The following is a 23,406-nucleotide window of genomic DNA, read 5'->3' on the forward strand; positions in this document are numbered from 1 at the left end:
ACACTAACAACAGAAGATGTTTACACTAATTACACATAAATCCAGTACAAAACCGTACCTGCTGGAACAAAGCAAAACAGGAACATGTTTACACTAACACAGAAGATGTTTACACTAATTACACATAAACTCAGTACAACACCATACCTGCTGGAACAAGGCAAGACAGGAACATGTTTACACTAACACAGAAGATGTTTACACTAATTACACATAAACTCAGTACAACACCATACCTGCTGGAACAAGGCAAGACAGGAACATGTTTACACTAACACAGAAGATGTTTACACTAATTAATTACACACAGGACACTGCTGCAAAAAGGTATAGACACAGATTCCTACTACCCACTCTAGGGAAAGCAAATTAAGGACATGGGCCCATATTTTCGAAGCTATATCTTAGCACTATTATATCATAAAGCCATCATAGGCTATGATGTCACTATGTTGTGTGTCAGTGATGTCATAGTTTTCGATGGTTTTATGATATCGTAGTGCTAAGATACATGTAGCTTTGAAAATCTCAAATCTGCTTCTGCTTGGAAAGGACAGGAATATTTGTTTAAAGACACCTCAGCACATTTTAAACCACAGCTGATTGGTGTCTAAATAGGGCTATTTCAACACTTGATTGATTGAGATATAAAAGAGAACATCTGTGGCCCCATAGTCTTCTCTTACCAGGAGACATTTTACTCCCATAGTACATGCTTTGCATTTTCATATACCAGTCAGGACATTCTGGATGGGATAAGAAAACCCCCAATTCCATCTATGCCAGCTCTCTATCACTAAGCTTTATAGCCCCTAGTAAGCCTACAATGTTTACACTACAACTTGAAAACACTACTGCGACATCGTAACAGTCTTTGTTGTTTAAATATATTTAGAAGCCTACAGTACAATTCCATACATTTATTTTTTAATCAATCTTTGGCACACAGTTGTAGAAATTAGTCAAGCATTTGACATTTCACTAGATATCTGCACAACTGTTTCCTATTGGCAGAATGTTCCATGATGTTTGTCCCCCATTCCAAACAACATTTAAGACAATATGCCTAGACAGGTTTTGTTTTTAGTACTGAGCTACCTTTCAATCAACTATTCAATTTCAGTGAACCATTCCAAATTATATGTCAAATCTACCTTCAAGAAATTATGCAACAATTTCTATTATCCCACTCCCACTCCTCCCAATCCTTTCCTGTTCTGGACTGAGGGGCCAGCGAAAGTTGTCACCTGCGCCCCTGACAGGCGTGCACTCCAACACCTTGTTTTGAATGTGCACATTAAATCCCATGACCTGACCTGTTTTTAGTAAACTGAAGAATGGTCAATAATAAAGTTCAATCTTGTTAGAACACTTTGTTGTTCAACGACACTACTAGAGCACACTGATTTATTAATTATATGCTAATGATATAATTTTAGAACCGTAGCTTTCTCATATTCACAATAAGTTATTAAGAGTACTTTCAGTCTGACCATATAATTACCAGGTATATTTTATTAAATCGAAGAAAAACTTAATTAACTTTATATTATGTAAGTAGGTCTAATTATTCCATGACATTTGTAGGACTTCAACAGGAAAGCATATTATAAGCAATAAATTCTTAGGGACCGTTCACAGGTGTCAATATTTTTATAACTATACCAAGCGTAATCTTCTTTTTTGGGGTACCCCTTCCCTTCCTAAAAGTGTACATCAGAAATGTAGATTTTGCAGTAGATATATGTATAGTATTTATCTACATTTTAGTGTTTTCTGTTTTAAATGCAAATATTGTTATTACCCTTCCTCTCCTCACCGGCCTCGGTGGCGTCGTGGTTAGGCCATCGGTCTACAGGCTGGTAGGTACTGGGTTCGGATCCCAGTTGAGGCATGGGACTTTTAATTCAGATACCGACTCCAAACCCTGAGTGAGTGTTCCGCAAGGCTCAATGGGTAGGTGTAAACCACTTGCACCGACCAGTGATCCATAACTGGTTCAACAAAGGCCATGGTTTGTGCTATCCTGCCTGTGGGAAGTGCAAATAAAAGATCCTTTGGAATGAGTAGCCCATGTAGTGGTGACAGCGGGTTTCGTCTCAAAATCTGTGTGGTCCTTAACCATATGTCTGACGCCATATGACCGTAAATAAAATGTGTCGAGTGCGTTGTTCAATAAAACATTTCTTTCTTTCTTTCTAACTCCTCTCCATCATACAATTTGAATGCTTGTGAAAAGCTGAGAAAATGTGTTAACTGTCTGATAATTAAAGTTGATAATTTCACTGAATGACTATATTGATAAGATCTCCCATCAAGACCTTGCTATCCATTCAACAGTCCTCTTGTTAGTCTTTTCAATTACAACAGACACCTGTCCTTTACGATAAACCTCGATAATAACCAAAATCTATCTTTCTCATTATTTTACAGCAATGATCCCAAACCACATCAATACATGATTTACAAAATATAAAAAAGAGAAAAAATATATATATTATTTTTTGTTTTCAACAGCTGCATCACTACACTGAAATAATAACCTATGAAATATATCAACAATAAACATTTTTTTTTTTTTCAACAGCTGCATGACAAAACACTGAAATAACAACATATGAAATATATCAACAATAAACAATTGTGTTTTTTTCAACAGCTGCATGACTATACACTGAAATAACAACATATGAAATATATCAACAATAAACAATTGTTTTTTTTCAATAGCTGCATGACTATACACTGAAATAACAACATATGAAATATATCAATGATAAACAATTGTTTTTTTTCAACAGCTGCATGACTATACTGAAATAACAGAACATATTAATATATCAACAACACCACAACATGCCATTAAGAAGTATATATATGTATATATATATATATATAATTATATGACACTAGAGGCACAAGAAAAGGATTGAAGCACTATATACAGTACATCTAGAAAATGGCAGGTTACTATACGGACACCACCAGCAAGGAGTGACAACAGACAACATAAGCAGCCAGACGATTGGCTGGAGACTGTCACATGACTCCGAGCAGGCTCTACAGACCGACCAATCACTGCTTGTGCCTCACCTGTTGGTGTTTTGATACCCAGTGTTTTAGAACGTTGAGCACTCGCATTGTTGCTGCAGTCGAGATCACAGACTCTCGCTTTTTGAAGGGTCGGGCATCTACACCTGTTAGATTAGGTACGGTAAAAACATCAACACTTTCAGTTATCACTTTAAAACCCCCACCCATATTTGTATTTGTTACATTATGTATGGTATAAAAATTACATTTTCAGTCTTCACGTAAAACTATCCATTCGACTGTGTATAGAAAATAAACACAAAGTTTTATTTATCATTTGTTATATCCATTGCCTCCGTGTATAATCCGACTCCCATCTTTTAAGAAAGTATTTCTAGACTTAAAATTTTTGTGAATACTTAACAGTATAAATGGGTTTTTTTCTTTACTGGTTTATTCTATAGAGTACTCCAAAATGTTTCGTTATAAATGTACTGTATCCAACGAAGTCAAACTTAAAACACGGAATCTAAACAATGAGACAGTCTAATATGAAAAAAAGAGAGGTAACTTATGACAGCCCTTAACAACCTTGAAGACGGGGACTACTGGCCTTGGTGGCGTTGTGGTTAAGCCATTGGACATAAGGCTGGTAGGTACAGGGTTCGCAACCTGGTACAAGCTCCCATCCAGAGCAAGTTTTAATGACTTAATGGGTAGGTGTAAGGCCACTACACCCTCTTCTCTATCACTAACCACTAACCCACTGTCCTAGACAGCCCAGATAGCTGAGGTGTGTGCCCAGGACACCATGCCTGAACCTTAATTGGATATAAGCAAGAAAATAAGTTGAAGAAAGAAAGACGGGAACCGATGGGTCAGGCACGGGTGTAGGAAATTTTAGTGGAGGTGGGGAGGCATTTAGAGTCGACCAAAGTTTATAAGGCGGTGGGGGGGTGAGTCGAATCATGCTCCCCCAGAAAATATATTCAGCAAAAGGAAATTTGCTTGAGCAGTAATGGGTTTTGAACCCTGAAATCCTCCCCTATACATGTGCCTGTGGGGTATGCACACACATACAAGCACATAAACCATAAAGGTTCATTTTAAAGGTTGCATTGTTAAAAGACCTGAACAGTGCATGACCTTGATATAACTCGGTTCTGTTAAAGGGACATTCCTGACACTGTCATATGATTCTGGCTGACGGAATAATTGCATTTTGCTTGTCAGAATATCAAGGGCTTTATATTCAGTGTATTTCATCCTAATATTTGTAGTGGCTCAGACCTAATTTAACACTTAATTTTTTTATTTTTTTAATGTGTACACAATTACTGGGAGATAAAAAGCAAGTTATAAGCTACTACAAACATTATTACGACCGCAAACACATTATAAATACACACACTGATATTCTAAGCAAGAAATTTAATTAATATTAATTTTAATAAGTGGGCTGTATTAACCAAAATACATTGTATGTTACAGTGGTTACAAACTCAGGAATGTCCCTTTAAAATGATATCCAGAAAAATACAAATGGAAGTTAAAATTATGAGAAAAAAACCTACTCGATGAGTCCATAATTTTTTTTCTTCAGAAAGATATAAGTTAACTCTTGTATTTTACTACAAACCAAACTATATTTGAGTGCAGTCAACATGTTATATCAATACTATTCAGTTTAGCTGACAGCGAAGAGAAAGACAGGACGCACCTGTGCCGACATTGAGGTAGCGGTTAATATTTTTGGAATGTTCTGCACTGATGTTGCTGCAGCTGGCCAGACCTGCAGTGGCTGCTGCAAATGCTGTTGTGGCTGCAGATGAGCTTGACCTGAAAAAAAGAAAGACAAAATGATGAAGTGTTTTATTTAAGGATGCAGTTATATGGAGTCAGACATAAGGTTAAGGACCACACAGATAATTAGAGAGGAAACCCACTTCCACCACGTGATTCCAGGGGAAACTCTTTTCCATTAGTTATCAGCTAATGATCTGTTATATGCATTTTTCCACAGACAGGATAGTACATACCACAGCCTTTGTTACACTAGTTGTGAAGCACTGGATATTTGTACACCATCCTCACATTCAACAGATATCCGAAATAAGGAAGAAGAAGATGATGTTTGTTTTGCTTAATGACACCACTAGAGCACACTGATTTATTAATCATCGGCTATTGGATGTCAAACATTTGGTCATTTTTTATAAGTAGTTTTAGAGAGGAAACCCGCTACATTTTTCCATTAGTAACAAGGGATCTTTTATATGCACCATCCCACAGACAGGATTGCACATACCATGGCTTTTGATATACCAGTCATGGTGCACTGAACAAGAAATAGCCCAATGGGCCCACCAACAGAGATCGATCCCAAATGGATCGCGCATGAAGAGAGCACTTTACCACTGGGCTACATCCCGCCTCCAAATAAGGAAGATGGCTATACATGTAGTTCAGTGGATAGACTGCTTGCTCTGTAGTGCAATATACTGTAAGGTTAATTCCATTCACAGGGCACATACATTGGGCTATTTTCCATTCCAACCAAATTTCCAGACTGGTACATCAATGGTCACAATACACACCATTTTATCTGTGGTTCAGTTTATGAAAGACTGTTTTCTGCACGAGAGTAGTCGGTAGGAGCAGCAGGTTTCTTCTCTCTTTCTCTAAATCATGCATCTCAAGCATATCCATTCAAAAGTCATACGCAGGCCTGAGAATTAAATTTTTTATGGGAAACACTTTCTTAGTTCCTTCTCCTGTTATTTGTAAATAAAATGTGTTGAGTGCGTCATCAAAATCCATCAGAATCAGTAACCATGGTATTGATGTATTATATATAGAGAATAATACATGAGTGGCCATTAGATACCATTCATCTAAAATGTATCTAACGAGGAAAAGCATGTTTGATACATTTTTAAACAACGAGTTGTGAGATAAATGGTATCTAATGGACACGAATGTATTATTCTATTTCTTACATATCCTCAAAAACCAGGTTTTAAGCAAATTTTAACATCTTTTTTGACTAAAAGTTATTTACAGCCATTGCGCTTGTATCTAACTTATGCATCACAAACACATGATTGTCAGGTTAACTATACATCACAATGTAATCTATTTCCACCGTGTTGTTTTGTTTATTGGCTGTATGGCACATGGTGACCTGGTCATCACCTAGGAGCAGCCAGTTGTATGTCTTGAACACAACCAATGTGTTATCAAATATAATGCATGGTGTTCTCACCAATGGATTTGTAAGAAAACATGATAATCCATGATTTTGCTGACAATCGGCTGACATGCCACCAAATACAATCATTTCCATGAAATCCTGAGGTCTGCATTTAAAATTCTTGATAGAATATTCCCAACAGATCTAAGCATATAGTTACACACACTATAATCCCAGTATCATCCTATTAGTTGATACTGAACGTGTAATGTAAGCACATGCAATGCCTGCTGTACAACAGGTTAATCTATAACTTGGACCTCAGGCCTCGGAGAATTGAAAATCTGCATCACCCATTTATTGCTTATACAGAAATAAAATCAAGGTAACCTGTTTCATTTTTGTGTAACCCGTTACATCCAAGTAAATGATGATCAAAATTTTGCGCAAACAAAAAATAGGTTACACAAAATTAGAAAGAAACAATCGTTCTGACAATTTTTAGAGGCCTGTAATGCCCTAGCAGATGTAACAGTAGTTACAATAGGTTGATATAGAACTAGTACCTTCATTGTAATGCCCTAGCAGATGTTATAGTAGTTACAATAGGTGGATATAGAACTAGTACCTTCATTTTGATATCCTAGAAGATGTAACAGTAGTTAGAATAGGTTGATACAGAACTGGTAGCTTCATTTTGATATCCTAGAAGATGTAACAGTAGTTACAATAGGTTGATATAGAACTTGTACCTTCATTTTGATATCCTAGAAGATGTAACAGTAGTTACAATAGGTTGATATAGAATTTGTACCTTCATTTTGATATCCTAGAAGATGTAACCGCTCTTACAATAGAACCACAGTTACAATAGATTGATATAGAATACAACAGGTTGCTATATAACTCATACCTTCGTTTTGATGCCCTGGAAGATGTGACGACAGTGCCTGCCTTGGCCCGTGGTGGTGACCCCTCTATTTGAGCAAAACTGCTTCGTGGTGTTGACATGCTTATAGACTCAGCTTCAGCACTGCCTCTTGTCCCTAAAACTGACAGAAAGACAGACAGACAACACTATTAGTACCATGCTCATATTGCTTTATTCAATATGCTCTAGTGGTGTTGTTAAACAAAACACTCTAACTTTTTCCTCATATATAATTAAATATTCTCTTAGAAAACACAATGAAAAATAACATTCATATGTAGGTATTATACAATAATAGCAAATTTCATATCATTCAAGAAATAAAGAAATAATTACATAGATTAATATTTGTACCATAATCACATTGCATTGTTCCTTATTTATAATTAAAGGGCGGGATTTAGCTCAGTCAGTTGAGTGCTCACTTGAGGTGCTTGTGTCACAGGATCGAACCACCTCGATGGATCCATTCAGCTGACTGAGTTTTTTTCTCGTTCCAATCAGTGCACCACAACTGGACAAAGGCCGTGGTATGTGTTTTACTGTCAGTGGGAAAGTGCATATAAAAGATCCCTTTCTGCATTATGAAAAATGTAGCGAGTTTCCTCTGATGATTACGAGTCAGAATTACCAAATGTTTGACATCCAATAGACCATGATTAATTAATCAATGTGCTCTACTGGTGTTAAACGAAACAATCTTTTTTTAAATTTATAATTGATATTCTTTTGGCATATAATGAAAAATAACAAATGTATTTATATAAAATAAAAGTAAATTTCATATGATTCATGAAATTAATATAAAATTACATGTACATGTTTTTAAAATAAATAGTTATTCCTAGATGTTGTTAATACATGTATATCATATAAATATACAAATAATACTAGGAAAGCACAGAGGAGATGTAGTTATTTCCCTTTTGGAATGAAAAATAACATATGTGTTATACCATAATACAAATTTCATGATTCATTACATTAATAAATAATTATATGTACATGTTCTTAAAATAAATAGTCAATCCTTTGTTGTTATTATATCATACATATATAATACAAATGATAAGTGAAAAGAACAGAGAAAATGTAGTTATTTCCGTTTTGGAATAGATACCATACTCATTTGAGCTAACTTAATATCAAACAACCCTGGAATATACAAAATCTACAATGCATGTTGGGTAATTCTCCTCCAAACATACTGATGAGGTAATGTTGTGATTATACATATGAAGGAGAAATTTAATGTGTACAGTGTTGTCCCTTGTATCGGCACATTTAAGCATTCAAAGACCATTTTCTTTGTGAACACTGTGAAATAGTTAATAAAATTTGTCTCTCAGCAATGAAGCAGTGCATAATCTAAGATACAAATTGTTTTATGTCTGTAAAAAATAAACATTTTAAAATTGTGCATAAATGTAGACACCCCCTTGTATCCAAAACGATTATATGTCCAGTGATTCGGCATAGTAGATGTGGATCGGTGACCCCACTATTTATAGACCACCCATGACCTCACTTTGTAGCCCATAAATGCTACACTATTGTCCCAGGATTATTTTATCACTTTTTTCTTTTGTCTTGTTAAAAATATTAATATGAAAATGAACAATCACACTTGTCATACATGGCTAAGATGCCTACATGGATTTTGTTTGGGGGTAGATTGTGCACACACATGGATCTTATTTCGCTTTTATTTGTTGTAACAATGTGACAATTAGTCCGGGTGCCGAGGGGTCATACCCTGCACCGAGAGTTAAAGTTTTCTTCTTTGGTGATTTTGGTAGACTGGGTGGTAGTCTTCAATTTCCAGGTGGATGACCGCTCGTCACCCGTGAGCAATTCTCTGGATTAACCCTTTTCTGTTGGAAGCGCAAAATCAAAAATTGCCATAAAAATGGGGGTAAGGAACACAAAAAGTCCTCTAGAACTATTGCTATAGAATATAATAGATCACGTGACCCCTCAAAATGTGGATCTTGAAGAGCTCTTTATAATGATAGGTGGTATATGCAAATGAGTTCAATAATCAGGTCAACAGAGGTCAAAAGGTCTCACATTTTTGGCCTTGCCCAAAATCTCGAATACCGTTATAAACACCCTTACGTAGAACAAGAACAAACCTAAATTGTCTCTTTTACACCTGAATCTGTTTGATTGGACATCCCGCTATGATTCTGACCAATCTGTGTTCAAATATATTGCATAATGACCGCCCTGTAGGAAACGAAAGACAACCTATGACAAAAAAGTGCTAAAATAGCTATTTTTGACAGCAAAAGGGAAAATGCCCACAGTATGCCAGTCAACCTAGAATAACAAATGACCCCCTTCAAATACTAGCATTGGGGAACTCAGAAAGGTACATCTCAAATTTTGACATTCAAAGTCACATTTTCAAGGTCAAAGGTCAAACAAGTAAACAGTTAGATGCATAGGAAAGATAGTTGTCGTGGTAAATTGAGTCAATAAAATCAGGCAGCAATTAGTAACACACTAAAACAAAGATGGCAACACTATACTTGTGACATTGTTTTATATTTGTGACATTGTTTAGCTCTAATGAGCAGACCCTACTCCAAACAGCTCTCTTTGTTAAAAATTCTTTTGACCATAGGAAAACTGGCCCAAACTGGAGAAAAAACCCATACTTCTTTAATTTTCTAAGAATCATTTGGCTCTTTGGCCTAAAATATTTGGTGCACTTTGTAAATTTGGTCTATTGGAACCCACAGACTCAGTAGATTCAGATGCTGGCACTGTTCAGGACTATGTTTCAAATGTGAAGGGTATGGCCTAAAATCGGAACTTGGCTCCTGGACTAAATTGTGAACTGGAATGACTGTCAAGGTGAAAAACTTTAGTTTTGTCTGCATTTGTCTGTGTTTTCCTTTTCAGTAAAAATAATTGAACAAAAATAATTATACCATTTACTATCATTTTAAAAATGTGGGAAAGGTGTTTTTAGATTGGTTTTAACATTCTTAATACATGTATCAATAAGGCTGACCTACTTCGCGTTTATATACACGAAAGTAGGTGAATGATTTATTTTGAAATTATGATCAATATTATATTGATAATTTTAATAATTTTTAATTGCACCCATAACAATATGTATGTTGAAACTTGATTAACCATTGAAAAAGGAATTGAACTTTAATTCGTTTAAAACACCGACAACATGACAACTTCCTAAGCATACTTAAGCAAAATACCCAGTGCACTGAATCACTGGATGCGCCGATACACTGGACACGGCTGTATGGCTTTTGAGCCATGACCATGTTTGGTTCACTTAGGGTTAAATGTCAGGCTTAGAATACAAATTCCTCATTTTATGTAATATACAAATACAATACCTACCAGCCTTCAAATCTCAATTTTTAAAGAGATATAAATTCTTTAAAACAAAACAAAATTTTTAACAAATTAGATTTAAAAAACAAAACTTAACTGAAACTAAATCTTAAAATAATTAAAATATACAAATAATTAACATAATTGATAAAAATAAATGATAGTAAATTCTTAAATAAATCAAATGAAATTTTAATTTAAAAAAATCAAAGCTAAATTTTTAACTTTCACATTCTTTTTAATCAACAATCCTTTTGTTAAGTCTTTGTGCAGATTACAATGAAACAGATGGCAAACAAACCACCACTGTCATCAAACGTTTATACAGGTGAGAATACAGAGTTATAAAAGATAAAAGGAAAAGGTAGATTTACTTCCATCGATGTCGAGGTGAGGAAAGTGCTATCATGCTGATTTCAAGACAAGAAATTCCGAGAACATAATATATACCATCTACACATATATAACCATATATATATCATCCTTAAATTGTTATGTACCAAAGAAAAGTTAAAGATTAACAATACTACATTGATTTATTAATCATCAATTATTGGATGTCAAATATTTGGTAATTTTGACATATAGTCTTATAGAGAAAACCTGCTACATTTTTCCAACTGGAGAAAAACCCCATACTTCTTTAATTTTCTAGACCAACTGCCCATCAATCAGAGAACAGAACATATTTCTGTTTTTTTAATTTTAAATTTTATTTTAAAAAGACTAGTTATTATTACAGAACTAAATACACTATTTCCTAATTATAGAAATCCTTAAAAATGAAGTAACTCATGCTGTTTTAACTGCCTTCATCAACAACAGAAAAATAAGTGCCACATAAATTAAGGATGTAATAATTTTAAATGTGCACAAAAACAGACATTAGAATTTAATAAAAACAAACATAACAGTAAGAAATACTTTGACATAAAAGAAAGAAAAAAGTGATGAAAAATAGAAAAACATAAATGAGTAAAAACAAATTAAAATAAAAACATAAAACCCCATAACTGACGGATCCAGAAAAGGATTCCGAAGGGTGCCCAGAAAGGTGCATACAGGGTGTGTTCCTTTCTTGCAGTCCAGTCTGGACCATTATATATATATATATTAAAAAAACTATTTGCTTTGCTTTAATCTCATCTATTCCTTTCTTCCTGGCATAAATTGATGCATTTTATTTATTTATTACCTTTTATTGACTTAAAATTCCATTTCAGACACCTCAGAAAAACAATATTTTACAAGGAAACACAACTGCTTCTCCTGACTTCTCCAAAATATCTCTGAATATTCTAACTTGTATCAGAACTGCAATCATCTTCCAATGAGGTGTACTGTCTATGTAGGACCACTCATTGAATAATCTGAGATCCAAATGAAGAAAAAAAAAGAAAAAAAAGAGGAAAACAAAAAGGAAAAAAAAAAAGAAAAAAGAGAAAAAAGGAACAAACCCTGAACAAAATGCAACCAACAACGAAGAAGGTAAAAAGGTATATATACACATACCAGAAGAGAAGCCACTTGACAACAACATGGTGTGGTTTCTACAAACACACACAGTATCACAGTATATAACGTCTACTCACAAGGTCTGATTTTGATCTGAGGAGTGACCATGTTTGGCGACGAGTAACTGTAACTGATTGGAGAAGGAGCTCTCCTTAGTTTGGGACTGCTGGTCGGCGATCGCATGGTGGACGTCACCTTCGCAGGCGATGACACCCTCCGTATGGGTGACGGGGTCCGGGGGGAGAGCGACTTGACGGGGGAGGAGGATGGCCTCCCTGGGGACGACAACAGGTGCAGCAGTCGCACAGGACTCGTCGTCGGGGACAGAGCCAGCGCGTCCATGTTACACGATGTCTCCGTGATCCTCCCTGGTGTGGATGCTCTCTTCTTCGGGGTACTCTGACTGCCGTCCACCTGTCCAGACATTGCCTTCTTGTGTCCCTCAACCGGCGATGGTATTGGACTCGCCCGAGGGGTCCCAGGGGTCAGGGTGTCGGAACTGGCTGCCGAGCTCAGTGTGTTGGGGCTGGCCGCCGATGCCGATCCCAGCACCACCTCCGACGATGACGACGATGATGTCATCACTTTGGCCGATGTCGGGTGCAGTTTGCCCTCGCCAGTGGAGTCGTCACAGGCGTCGGACGATGATTCACCAGTGCTAAAATCGGACAATGTAATACCTGTGTTTGGCAGCTCGTCCATCGTTATCGCAGGTACATCCATCCCGTCGGGCTGGTCCGAGTCAAACAGTGTCTCACAAGACGCGATTGGGGCCAGTTTCGGTCGTTGTGGCTGCAAGAAGCTGCTCAGTTCTGAACAGCTGTCATCACTGTCAACTGATTCTGTTCTCTCCACTGAAAAAAAAATTATTGTCATTAATTTTAATTTAATATCTAACTTCACATTAAAAAAAAAAAAAAATTATTCATTCTAAGTGTTCAGTTAAAATTTGTTTTGTTTAAAGAGCACATTAATTTATTAACCATCAGGTACTGGAAGGAAGGAAGGAAATGTTTTATTTAACGACACAACACATTTTATTTATGGTTATATGGTGTCAGACATATGGTTAAGGACCACATAGATATTGAGAGGAAACCCGCTGTCGCCACTTCATGGGCTACTCTTATCGATTAACAGCATGGAATCTTTTATATGCAACATCCCACAGACAGGTTAATACATACCATGGACTTTGTTACACCAGTTGTGGAGCACTGGCTGGAACATCAGCTATTGGATGTCAAACATTTTGTAATTCTAACATATAGTCTTAGAGAGGAAACCTGTTACATTTTTTAATTGGTAGCAAAGGATCTTTTATAATATGCACCATCCCACAGACAGGATAGCACATACCATGGCCTTTGATATGCCAGTTGTAGTGCCCTAAGTTGTTCAGTATGCATTATGCACTTAAGTTGATTTTTAGTGCTAATATCACGTCGTCAAATGGGACCCAGTTATGGCTAGTAGGTGTCAAACAAAGGACAAAGTTGAGTACAGTTAAACCTCTCTAAACCAGACACACATAGGACCAAGTAAAAAGTTCAGTTTTATGGGATATCCAGTTTACAGAAGTTCTGTTCTGTACCCATATTTAAAATGGATCCTTAAAAGATGTTCGGTTTTGATGGAATTGTAGTTTACTGAGCGTCTGAAATTGACACGATTCTCTGTAGATGAGAAAAGTGATATAGATCCAACAGAATTTCAAATACAGGTACATAACAGATGGTCCAATAAATTTGCCACGAGTAATTTTGTATGTGTAGCCTTACACTTAAAGCTGATGGAAGTGACAACTGGTTTTTCGATGTGCGTTTCTCCACTGCAGGGGACCACTCCGGCGCTCACTCTGCGCATCTTCTCTGCCTGCGGTTTAATGATGAGCTTCGAGTCGATGCATGGCGGCTCCCCCGTGAACTCCATGTGAGGTGGGCTGCCATCTTCCGCATCAGACCTGCAACGATGACGTGCAAATTAGGTCATGTGTTATACAAGGCCTTAGATCAAGGTTTTAATTATTCAGACCTGTCAACCCTCCCGGATTCCGAGGGAGTCTCCCGGTATTTGATCAAACCTCCCACTACCCTGCTCAGGAGAAAAAGTCTCTTGTTAAATGACATTGTTGTAAGTATAGAAAACATTGGATCTACTTTCACTAAAATAGCATAAGGGAAGTAACTCCACCTTTTTTTTTCCATTAGGAAACATTGGCTAATTTCAGTTTCCGATAATGTAACAAGCCAAATTGTCCCGACTGTTTAATGTTTGCCGAAGTGAGAATTGTGGGATATATTATTAAAAAAGCACATGGAGTTTATAAAATGATGTGTTATTATAATGTTTGTTGTCAACGTAATGGTTATGAAGTGTGTTGCCATGATTCAACAGGCTGTGTATTGACATTCAGTGTTGCCATACATAAAACTATTCAATTTAGTCCTAATAATGCCTCTGACTCGTAAAACGTCTTCCCACTAGATTACATAATGCAACTATGATGAGTCCGAATTTCCAGAGATACACACAATGTTAAAATCACATGTCAACAAGACAACAAAAAGACCAATTAGCTACATAAACAATACTTGTATCAGTTAGATTTGTATGTTTGTGCAGTAAAATGTTGGTAACAAGAATACACTTCAAGAGATTATATTTGTACAATTAATAAATGTTGCGTTTGACATAAAGTTATTCACGGAAATGGGTATAATTCCGGTATATTTTACATGTCAGTAATGAGGTTTTACTTATGATTAGTGGAAATACAATGTTTATTGCATCGTTATGATTTTAAATAAGTACCACACCACTATTCCTCATTATATTGTAAACTGACTGGAGTGTGTTCTGTATTGTGATTGGTTAATTACATTCTTTTTCCGGGATCAAATAGACAATAACACCCGGAAAGCTAATGATGTCATTAGAAAGTGACATCATTAGTAATTGGAACAGGCGAAGTTGACGATTCAAGGGTCTACAGTTAGATTGTAGCCAGGTATTTTTTTCAAGAAATGCCAAATATACAGTTAATTCTGTAGAAAAACGATTCAGTTTACAATGGACATAACCAGATGGAGTTTTTAGAATTGCGGGTGTTATTGTCTATTTGACGCCCGCAAATGTTTCATTGACTTCTCGGTCAAAAATGACATTTGCAGGATAAAATAGACAATAACACCCACAAATCTAAAAACTCCAGATGGTTATCTCCTAAGTAAAAACTGAATATTCATTTATAAGATTTATTTAAATTTGTCTCAGGTACTTAGGTACACAAACCACTAGATCATCTTGTTTTATTAAGCATTGACTAATGGATCTCAAACATTAAATAATTCTGGTATATATTCTCATAAAAAAAATCCTGCTACATTTTCCCATTAGAAGCAAGGAATCTTTTATATGCACTTTCCACACACCACAGCACATACCAGCCTTTATTATACCAGTGGTTAGAAGGCGATTTTCTAATGCAACCCTAAAGTCACAACGGTAAGTAAAATTGTACTTCGACAATTAGATTTAATGGAAATATTCAGTTTATAGTAAAAAAAAAAAGGGTCTGCCATTCACATGATCCTTTTTCCATCAACAGCAAGAGATATTTTATTTGCACTTTCCCACAGACAGAAGCCATATATAAAAAAGATAAAAGTAAAAGACAAAAAAAGAGAAGAAACATGACTATTTTTTTAATGCTAAAACTGAACTAGATGATGAGCTAGTGTTTGTATCTGTCTCGTGGGCCCATGCTTATAAAACTTAAAGTCTAGACTTTAATAAAGTTCAGATTTTAACGTCATGGCAACGCCATTCAAATAGCATTACATTAAAGTCTGGACTTTATTAAAGTCTAGACTTTAAGTTTTATAAGCATGGGCCCACGAGACAGATACAAACAAAGAGCTTACTGTCCCGCCTTCAATGGAGACAGATACAAACAAAGAGCTTACTGTCCTGCAGACTGTCCAGCCTGCAGTGGAGACAGATACAAATAAAGAGCTTACTGTCCTGCAGACTGTCCAGCCTGCAGTGGAGACAGATACAAACAAAGAGCTTACTGTCCTGCAGACTGTCCAGCCTCCAGTGGAGACAGATACAAACAAAGAGCTTACTGTCCTGCAGACTGTCCAGCCTCCAGTGGAGACAGATACAAAGAGCTTACTGTCCTGCAGATTGTCCAGCCTCCAATGGAGACAGATACAAACAAACAGCTTACTGTCCCGCCTCCAATGGAGACAGATACAAACAAACAGCTTACTGTCCCACCTCCAATGGAGACAGATACAAACAAACAGCTTACTGTCCAGCCTCCAGTGGAGAAAGATACAAACAGCTTACTGTCCATCCTCCAATGGAGACAGATACAAATAGCTTACTGTCCAGCCTCCAATGGAGACAGATACAAACAAACAGTTTACTGTCCCACCTCCAATGGAGACAGATACAAACAGCTTACTGTCCAGCCTCCAGTGGAGACAGATACAAACAAACTGCTTACTGTCCCGCCTCCAGTGGAGACAGATACAAACAAACAGCTTACTGTCCCGTCTCCAATGGAGACAGATACAAACAAACAGCTTACTGTCCCGCCTCCAGTGGAGACAGATACAAACAAACAGCTTACTGTCCAGCCTCCAATGGAGACAGATACAAACAAACTGTCCAGCCTCCAATGGAGACGGATACAAACAAACAGCTTACTGTCCCACCTCCAGTGGAGACAGATACAAATAAACTGTCCAGCCTCCAATGGAGACGGATACAAACAAACAGCTTACTGTCCAGCCTCCAATGGAGACAGATACAAACAAACAGCTTACTGTCCAGACTCCAATGGAGAAAGATACAAACAACAGCTTACTTTCCCGCCTCCAATGGAGAAAGATACAAACAAACAGCTTACTGTCCTGCAGACTGTCCAGCCTCCAAGTTTCCAGTGTCTGGGTTTTTGTAAACTTTCTTGAGCGCCTCGAGCAGAGTCTGTCCATTGGTGAACACTCGGTATGTGAGGAGGAATGTGTTGAGGAAGTCGATGCTTAGGAAACGCAGGTCGGTCAGTCGGTCGAGCAGACGGTCCACACTGGCGTGGCGGATCTGTAACATGATTGACACAGTAAAACAGTGAACGTAACAGTAAAACAGTGAACATAACAGTAAAACAGTGAACATAACACTGTTATGATAAATGTGTGATGCGAAGACAGTATAACAGTGAAAATAACAGTTATGATGAATCTGTAATATGAAGACAGTAAAACAGTGAAAATAACACTGTTATGATGAATGTGTGATGCGAAGACAGTATAACAGTGAAAATAACAGTTATGATGAATCTGTAATATGAAGACAGTAAAACAGTGACAATAACACTGTTATGATGAATGTGTAATGTGTGATGCAAAGATGGTAAAACAGTGAAAATAACACTGTTATGATGAATATGTGAAGATAGTAAAACAGTGAAAATAACAGTTATGATGAATGTGTGAAGATAGTAAAACAGTGAAAATAACAGTTACGATGAATGTGTGACGTTGCCCACCTGAGGTACTTTACATGAGTTGAGAGTACGGCTGAATTTGATGTCTACATCATCCCGGAACAACTTGGGGTCGGACCTGTGGAACAGAAGAGACGGTCTCAGTGTACAGTTACTGAACATTTGACCTGCTAATCAAAACATACACTCAGTAATTCTAACGTATACGGTAGCTATTTTATTCCTGATTAGGGTCATTCACAATTATCAACATCACCCCTAGCCTGGTGCTTATAAAACATTTAGAGTCTAGACTCGAGACTCTAATAGAGTCTAAGACACTAATGTCATGACAACGCCATACAAATTATATGTGTGTGACGTCATTTGCAATTGAGTCTGGACTCTAAAAGTTTTATAACCACGGGCCCTGCTATTGGATGTCAAACATTTGGTAATTTTGACATAATGTCTTAGAGGAAACCTGCTACATTTTTCCATTATTAGCAAGGGATCCTTTATATGCACCATCCCACAGACAGGATAGCACATACCACAACCTTTGACATACCAGTCATGGTGCACTGGCTGGAATGAGAAATAGTCCTAAGGGCCCACCGACAAGGATCGATCCTGGACCAACCGCACATCAAGTGAACCCTTTACCACAGGGCTACTTCCAACCCATGTGTACTCATCAAAGTGTTGATATTTGTGAATAGCTCTAACCAAGGATAAAATGGTTTTAATTATTATTAATATTAAGGTATTTGCATCGGCATGTTCTTAAAGTGGTACGATTACATTTTCAACTGTCAGAAATATATCTTGATTTCTGAATTGAAAAAAAAAAAAAAATCAATGTATACCTAGTACCTTTTGTGAGACATGTAAACCCCCCACCAACCCATAAAAGAACCACAAAACCCCAACACCATCTGTTTCTATTTGCTAGGGCATATTTATAAAATCTGTCCTGCATCAAAGACATCCTATTTTCTTTAAAGGTTTATTTTAAAGAAAATTTGATTACATTACATTTTTTTTGGACAAAATAAGTTTTGATTAATCACTTTTTTTTAAATATGGGCTGAAAATGGTATATATTTCATATCATGTACACATGTGGTGTGCACTCATCATGCAGTCGGAACTCATTATCTGATATAAGACTTCACTCAATAACATTTAGGTCATATTTGACCCCAAAAACCCCATGATATATCCTCTTTATATTTAAGCTGTAGATTCAACCCCTGCAATTAAGAAAACAACCATGCCATTGCAGGGGTTGAGATTAGACAAGTTGTTGCAGGGTTTGTTTTCTCCACCAAAGACACATTAAATTTTGTTAAAGCCAGGCACTGTTATCAATAACTTCGAACTATTATGAATGAAAGTTGTAAAATTAAAAAAAAAAAAATATCTTATAATATTTTTCAATAATATATGTGATAAAAACTGATAATGATTCTTTAATGTCAGTAAAACATATATGCATAACACAAAACAAATATATTATAAACAGGGTATACACTGCACATATTCAGTACTTATCTATTCTACTGAGTAAAAATACATGCAGGCTTTCTAGCTACGGTTAAATGAGTAGTACAAGAACGGATAAAACCGACCATTAAAAAAACAAGATACACAAATCATAAGCATCTTTTTAGCATTGAATAATAACTGTTCTGGACATAACTCCCCAAAAATGTTTTTGAGGGGCCACCATTTTCATGAGTGTACAAACTGTACATAGAGGGCAGGGGTGATGCCAGCTTACATTTAACAAAAAAAGAAGGGAAAAAAAAAAAGATTTACAAATTTGTAAAAAATGCTGAAAATATACTGAAAAATATGGTTTCAAAATCAACCTATTTTATACTGAATGTTAGGAGGTGAGAAAAGGGTACCAGAAAATGATAAACAGTACAGTTTGCATATTAGTATAAATTGTAAATGGCCCATAATTGTGTTATAAAGGTATTAATAAATGTAATAAATGTGTGTCAATCTTGAAATTGGATATAACAGAACAAATTTACAAAGCCTGTTTTAGACTTACATATGCATAACTACATAGTTACAATGCTTAAACACAGGCTTCATAAATTCAGCCCTACATGTATAATGTTCATAGTATTAATATTGTTACACACAAGCCATTATTTTGAAAACAATTTGCTAAACAATTAAAAAAGTAGACCTATAACTGACACACATGTATGGATAATAATTATATTATCTGTGGAAAAGACCCATACAATCATATCATACCATAAAGCTTAGTAAGCACTATTATTACATGTATGTTAATTGTCATGCATATATTTACTATTATAGTGGTTAGGTGGTTGAGAAAAAATACAAGTATATATTACAAGCAATATCACACCCATAAGAATAATATGTCGTAGGTAATGTATTAGAAACAATATTAATCTATACTGGTATATTACATGAAACCAAAACATATCATATCAGTTTGTAGCAACTACTATCTTTCTAGATGAAACATTAACTTGTAAACCTTTTTTTTAATAATAAAATTTTAATACAAATTAAATAAACAAAAGCAATGTCTAGTTTAGGTTATTTTCTAGTGTATTTGCTAAAAAATCTATTGCTTAATGTTTTTATTATCTATATATTTTTAAGTTTTTTGTTGTTGTTTTTTTGCAACAATATAAAAGAAAGCAATGGATATAAAACTATATATTACACTGATTGAGATATCTGGTATCACACGTGGGAGATCATTTTAAACACATCTGATTGGCTGCTCCAAGGTGATAATTCAGAATCCAGAGCCACACTGGTTAACCAATGAAATGAACACTAATGAAACAGATTACTCTATGATCTATGTTAATTGTACAAGTGTATATGCACAGTAAATAAGTAGTAGATGAAAAAGATATTTAATTTTGTTTAAGTGTAAGAAATACAATGCTACACTACTTGTGTCAGTTAGACACCATTTACCTTACAACTCATCGTTTAAAAACATCAAACTTGCTTTCACTTGTTAGGTATGTTTTTAAACTCGAAAGATAAATGTTAAAAAAAAATGGCGGCCATTCAAATAATATTCTCTATATCCATGCAGTGCATGTGACTGTAAGTTTCAACCAAGTGAGATGTACTTATTCAGTTTTCCTGTATACAGCCAACACATTCTCTTGTTCTTAACAACAACAACAACCAAAAAAAAAAAAAATATCATTATTATTAGAAAGTCATAGAAGTATGAAGAATCCATTAGGAGTGTCTGTTTTGAAAAAAAAAAAAAAAACCCAGAAAAAAGAAGAAGATTTGCTTTGTTTAACGACACCCTAGAGCATATTGTTTTATTAATCATCGGCTATTGGATGTCAAACATTTGGTAATTTTGACATATAGTAGTAGAGAGGAAACCCACTACATTTTTCCATTAGTAGCAAGGGATCTTTAATATGCACATCACACAGGCAGGATAGCATATACATGTACCACAACCTTTGATATACCAGTCATGGTACATTGGCTGGAATGAAGCCCAAGGTGTCCAGATTGATGCTAGATCGGCTGCGCATCAGGTGTGCACTTTACCACTGAGATACATCCCACCCCTACTGTAATCTAGGCTAAAATTGTTACTAAGATATTAGACAAATGATTATAAATATCAATTAGTATGTTACTTGTATCAATGTAAAACCATATATATGTACAATGATTTTCCAGACAGTTTTATTTCATGCTAAAATTAAGTTGGTAAGATACTATTGAATAATATTATGTGTACAAATGTAATATCATATACCAGCGTTGAAAATTAGCAGTCACCCGTGGTGACCTTTGTTGGCTAAGGGTAACTAAGAATTTTACAAAGGTAGTCCGTTGGGCAACCATCGATTTTAGGGTCTGGCGAGTATGGTACCAGTTGAAAAAGTAACACATTGAATGAAGAATCAAATGTGACAAAAAAAAAATACAGATCTGGCTACAAAAGACACATTCTATATTTTACAGCGCCAAAATAATGAATAAAGATAACATTCATATAAAACATATTAATATATTAAGTTTTAAACCCATACCATCTCATATAACATTTTATTGAGGGTAAAAGTTCAGTGTAAATTAAAAAAAAAATTACTTATAAATTACCATCAAACTGCATAGGTTAACTCTTTTTTTTTCTGATACAGGTTTTAAGGCAATTGATGGAACATCCAAGGTAATCTGAATGACAAAACCGTAATTCATGATCAGCGCCATATCTCTGCACAAAGCAGAGTCGAATGGGTATTTGGCAAAATAGTGGATGATTCCATGGATCTCTATCTAGTGCCTCGTCTATAGGAGAACAACCACTCCTGAGGAAATAATTTACTGGGGATGTCACCCCTCTTGAATCACCACAAAGTTTATTTCATCCCTCTTACATTGCCACAAAGAGGACTGCCACTCCAAGACTAGTTTACTAAAGCACACACGTTCTACCTTTAGTCTCTTTGTACTGCATTATCTTTTACTTCAGAGACAAGGCAAGTCAAGCAGCATACCTTGGCTGTTTTAGCATTTTGTCTTCACCCCATATTAAGAATGAGATTTAATATGTATAATTTAATGGTATTTTGTAAAGTAACATTTTTATTTATACTAGATTTCTTTTTCAATTTTTTTTTTTTTCAGTTGGTAATAGTTTAAAAGTTAATAACATGGTTTTATATGAATTTTAACTTTATTCATTATGAAGTTAAACACCAATCAGTTTGTTTGATGTAAATGGACACATCATTATTATTCAACAAAAAACATTCTAGTCTTGATTTTGGCTGTGCAGTTAAATTTTAATGTGATAATTGGAGGGCTAGTTAAATTTGAAAAGGGCCAGTAAGATTTTTCTTCAACTGGCCCTGCTGTCGACTATGGTTTTCATGTTAATTTTCAACCCTGATATACAATAATTTTGTAGAAGGTATTATTTCATGTTAAAATTATTATAAGATATTAATAGAATGATTATAAGTTATACAACAATTATCTAGAAGGTATTATTTCGAGCTACAATTATGTTTGTAAGATATTAGTAGGCTACTTGTACCAATATAATACCATATACATACTTTGCTCCATTTGGAAGGTTTGTTCATGACAAATTAAACCTTATCTTTTTTAGAATTGTATGACGACCCCCACTTTACAACATACTGGATCTGTCCTATAAAATGTGATCAAGACTAATATACTGAATGACGCAATGAAATAATTATATACATATTCTGTCATACTCATTAATATTTAAATGTCAACTCTATAAATGACATATATTTATAAATGTACAGAAAGAAAAAACAACATTTAAGAAGACATTAATTCGAGTTCTGAAATACAAAACATATACCATGTATTTTGTGATACGATATCTAAAACATATACCATGTATTTTGTGATACGGTATCTAACGTAACTTAAATCTTATATTCCACCTCAAGGATTGATCCAGGATTTTTTGCCAGGGTCTCACATCTAATTATATTGGGAAAATTAGTGCAATTTAATCATAACTGGGATATTTTTAGGCAACTGAATGATGCAGTATATACACCACTGTTAAATTAATTTATTAGAACAGATAAAATGAAATATATGTTAGACATTTTTAACTGAAATTGGGAATTTTTAGTGCCACTTTCTTTTGGGAAGGGGCCAATGTTCAGATCCTTAGAATGCCTGGATAAATCCCTGCACCGTAAAACCTTCTGTGCAGAAAGGCAAAGACCCCCTACAACCCCACCCCCAAACCTCCCCTAAACCAACAACAACAACAAAAACAAACCCCTATTACTGTAGAATATTAAATTTGGACTGTAG

The 23,406-nt window shown here is 35.5% G+C and overlaps 1 protein-coding gene across 7 annotated transcripts in view; it reads right to left on the reverse strand.

Moving 5' to 3' along the window:
* The window catches only part of LOC121382770 (ras-specific guanine nucleotide-releasing factor 2-like), a 321,414-nt gene that overhangs the window by 28,138 nt on the left and 269,870 nt on the right, over positions 1–23,406 (reverse strand). For 4 of the 7 annotated variants that reach the window (XM_041512366.1, XM_041512375.1, XM_041512356.1 and 1 more), the window contains 7 exons: positions 17,605–17,680; positions 16,966–17,156; positions 13,826–14,007; positions 12,122–12,898; positions 7,140–7,278; positions 4,754–4,872; positions 3,094–3,197 (listed from right to left, as the gene is read on the reverse strand). In XM_041512366.1, the coding sequence (XP_041368300.1) occupies positions 3,094–3,197; positions 4,754–4,872; positions 7,140–7,278; positions 12,122–12,898; positions 13,826–14,007; positions 16,966–17,156; positions 17,605–17,680 (1,588 nt within the window). The remainder of the gene's footprint in view (positions 1–3,093; positions 3,198–4,753; positions 4,873–7,139; positions 7,279–12,121; positions 12,899–13,825; positions 14,008–16,965; positions 17,157–17,604; positions 17,681–23,406) is intronic. The other 3 variants (XM_041512391.1, XM_041512384.1, XM_041512410.1) reach the window with 2 other exon arrangements.

Source organism: Gigantopelta aegis, chromosome 2 (assembly GCF_016097555.1).
Source record: "Gigantopelta aegis isolate Gae_Host chromosome 2, Gae_host_genome, whole genome shotgun sequence".
Lineage (NCBI taxonomy): Eukaryota > Metazoa > Mollusca > Gastropoda > Neomphalida > Peltospiridae > Gigantopelta > Gigantopelta aegis.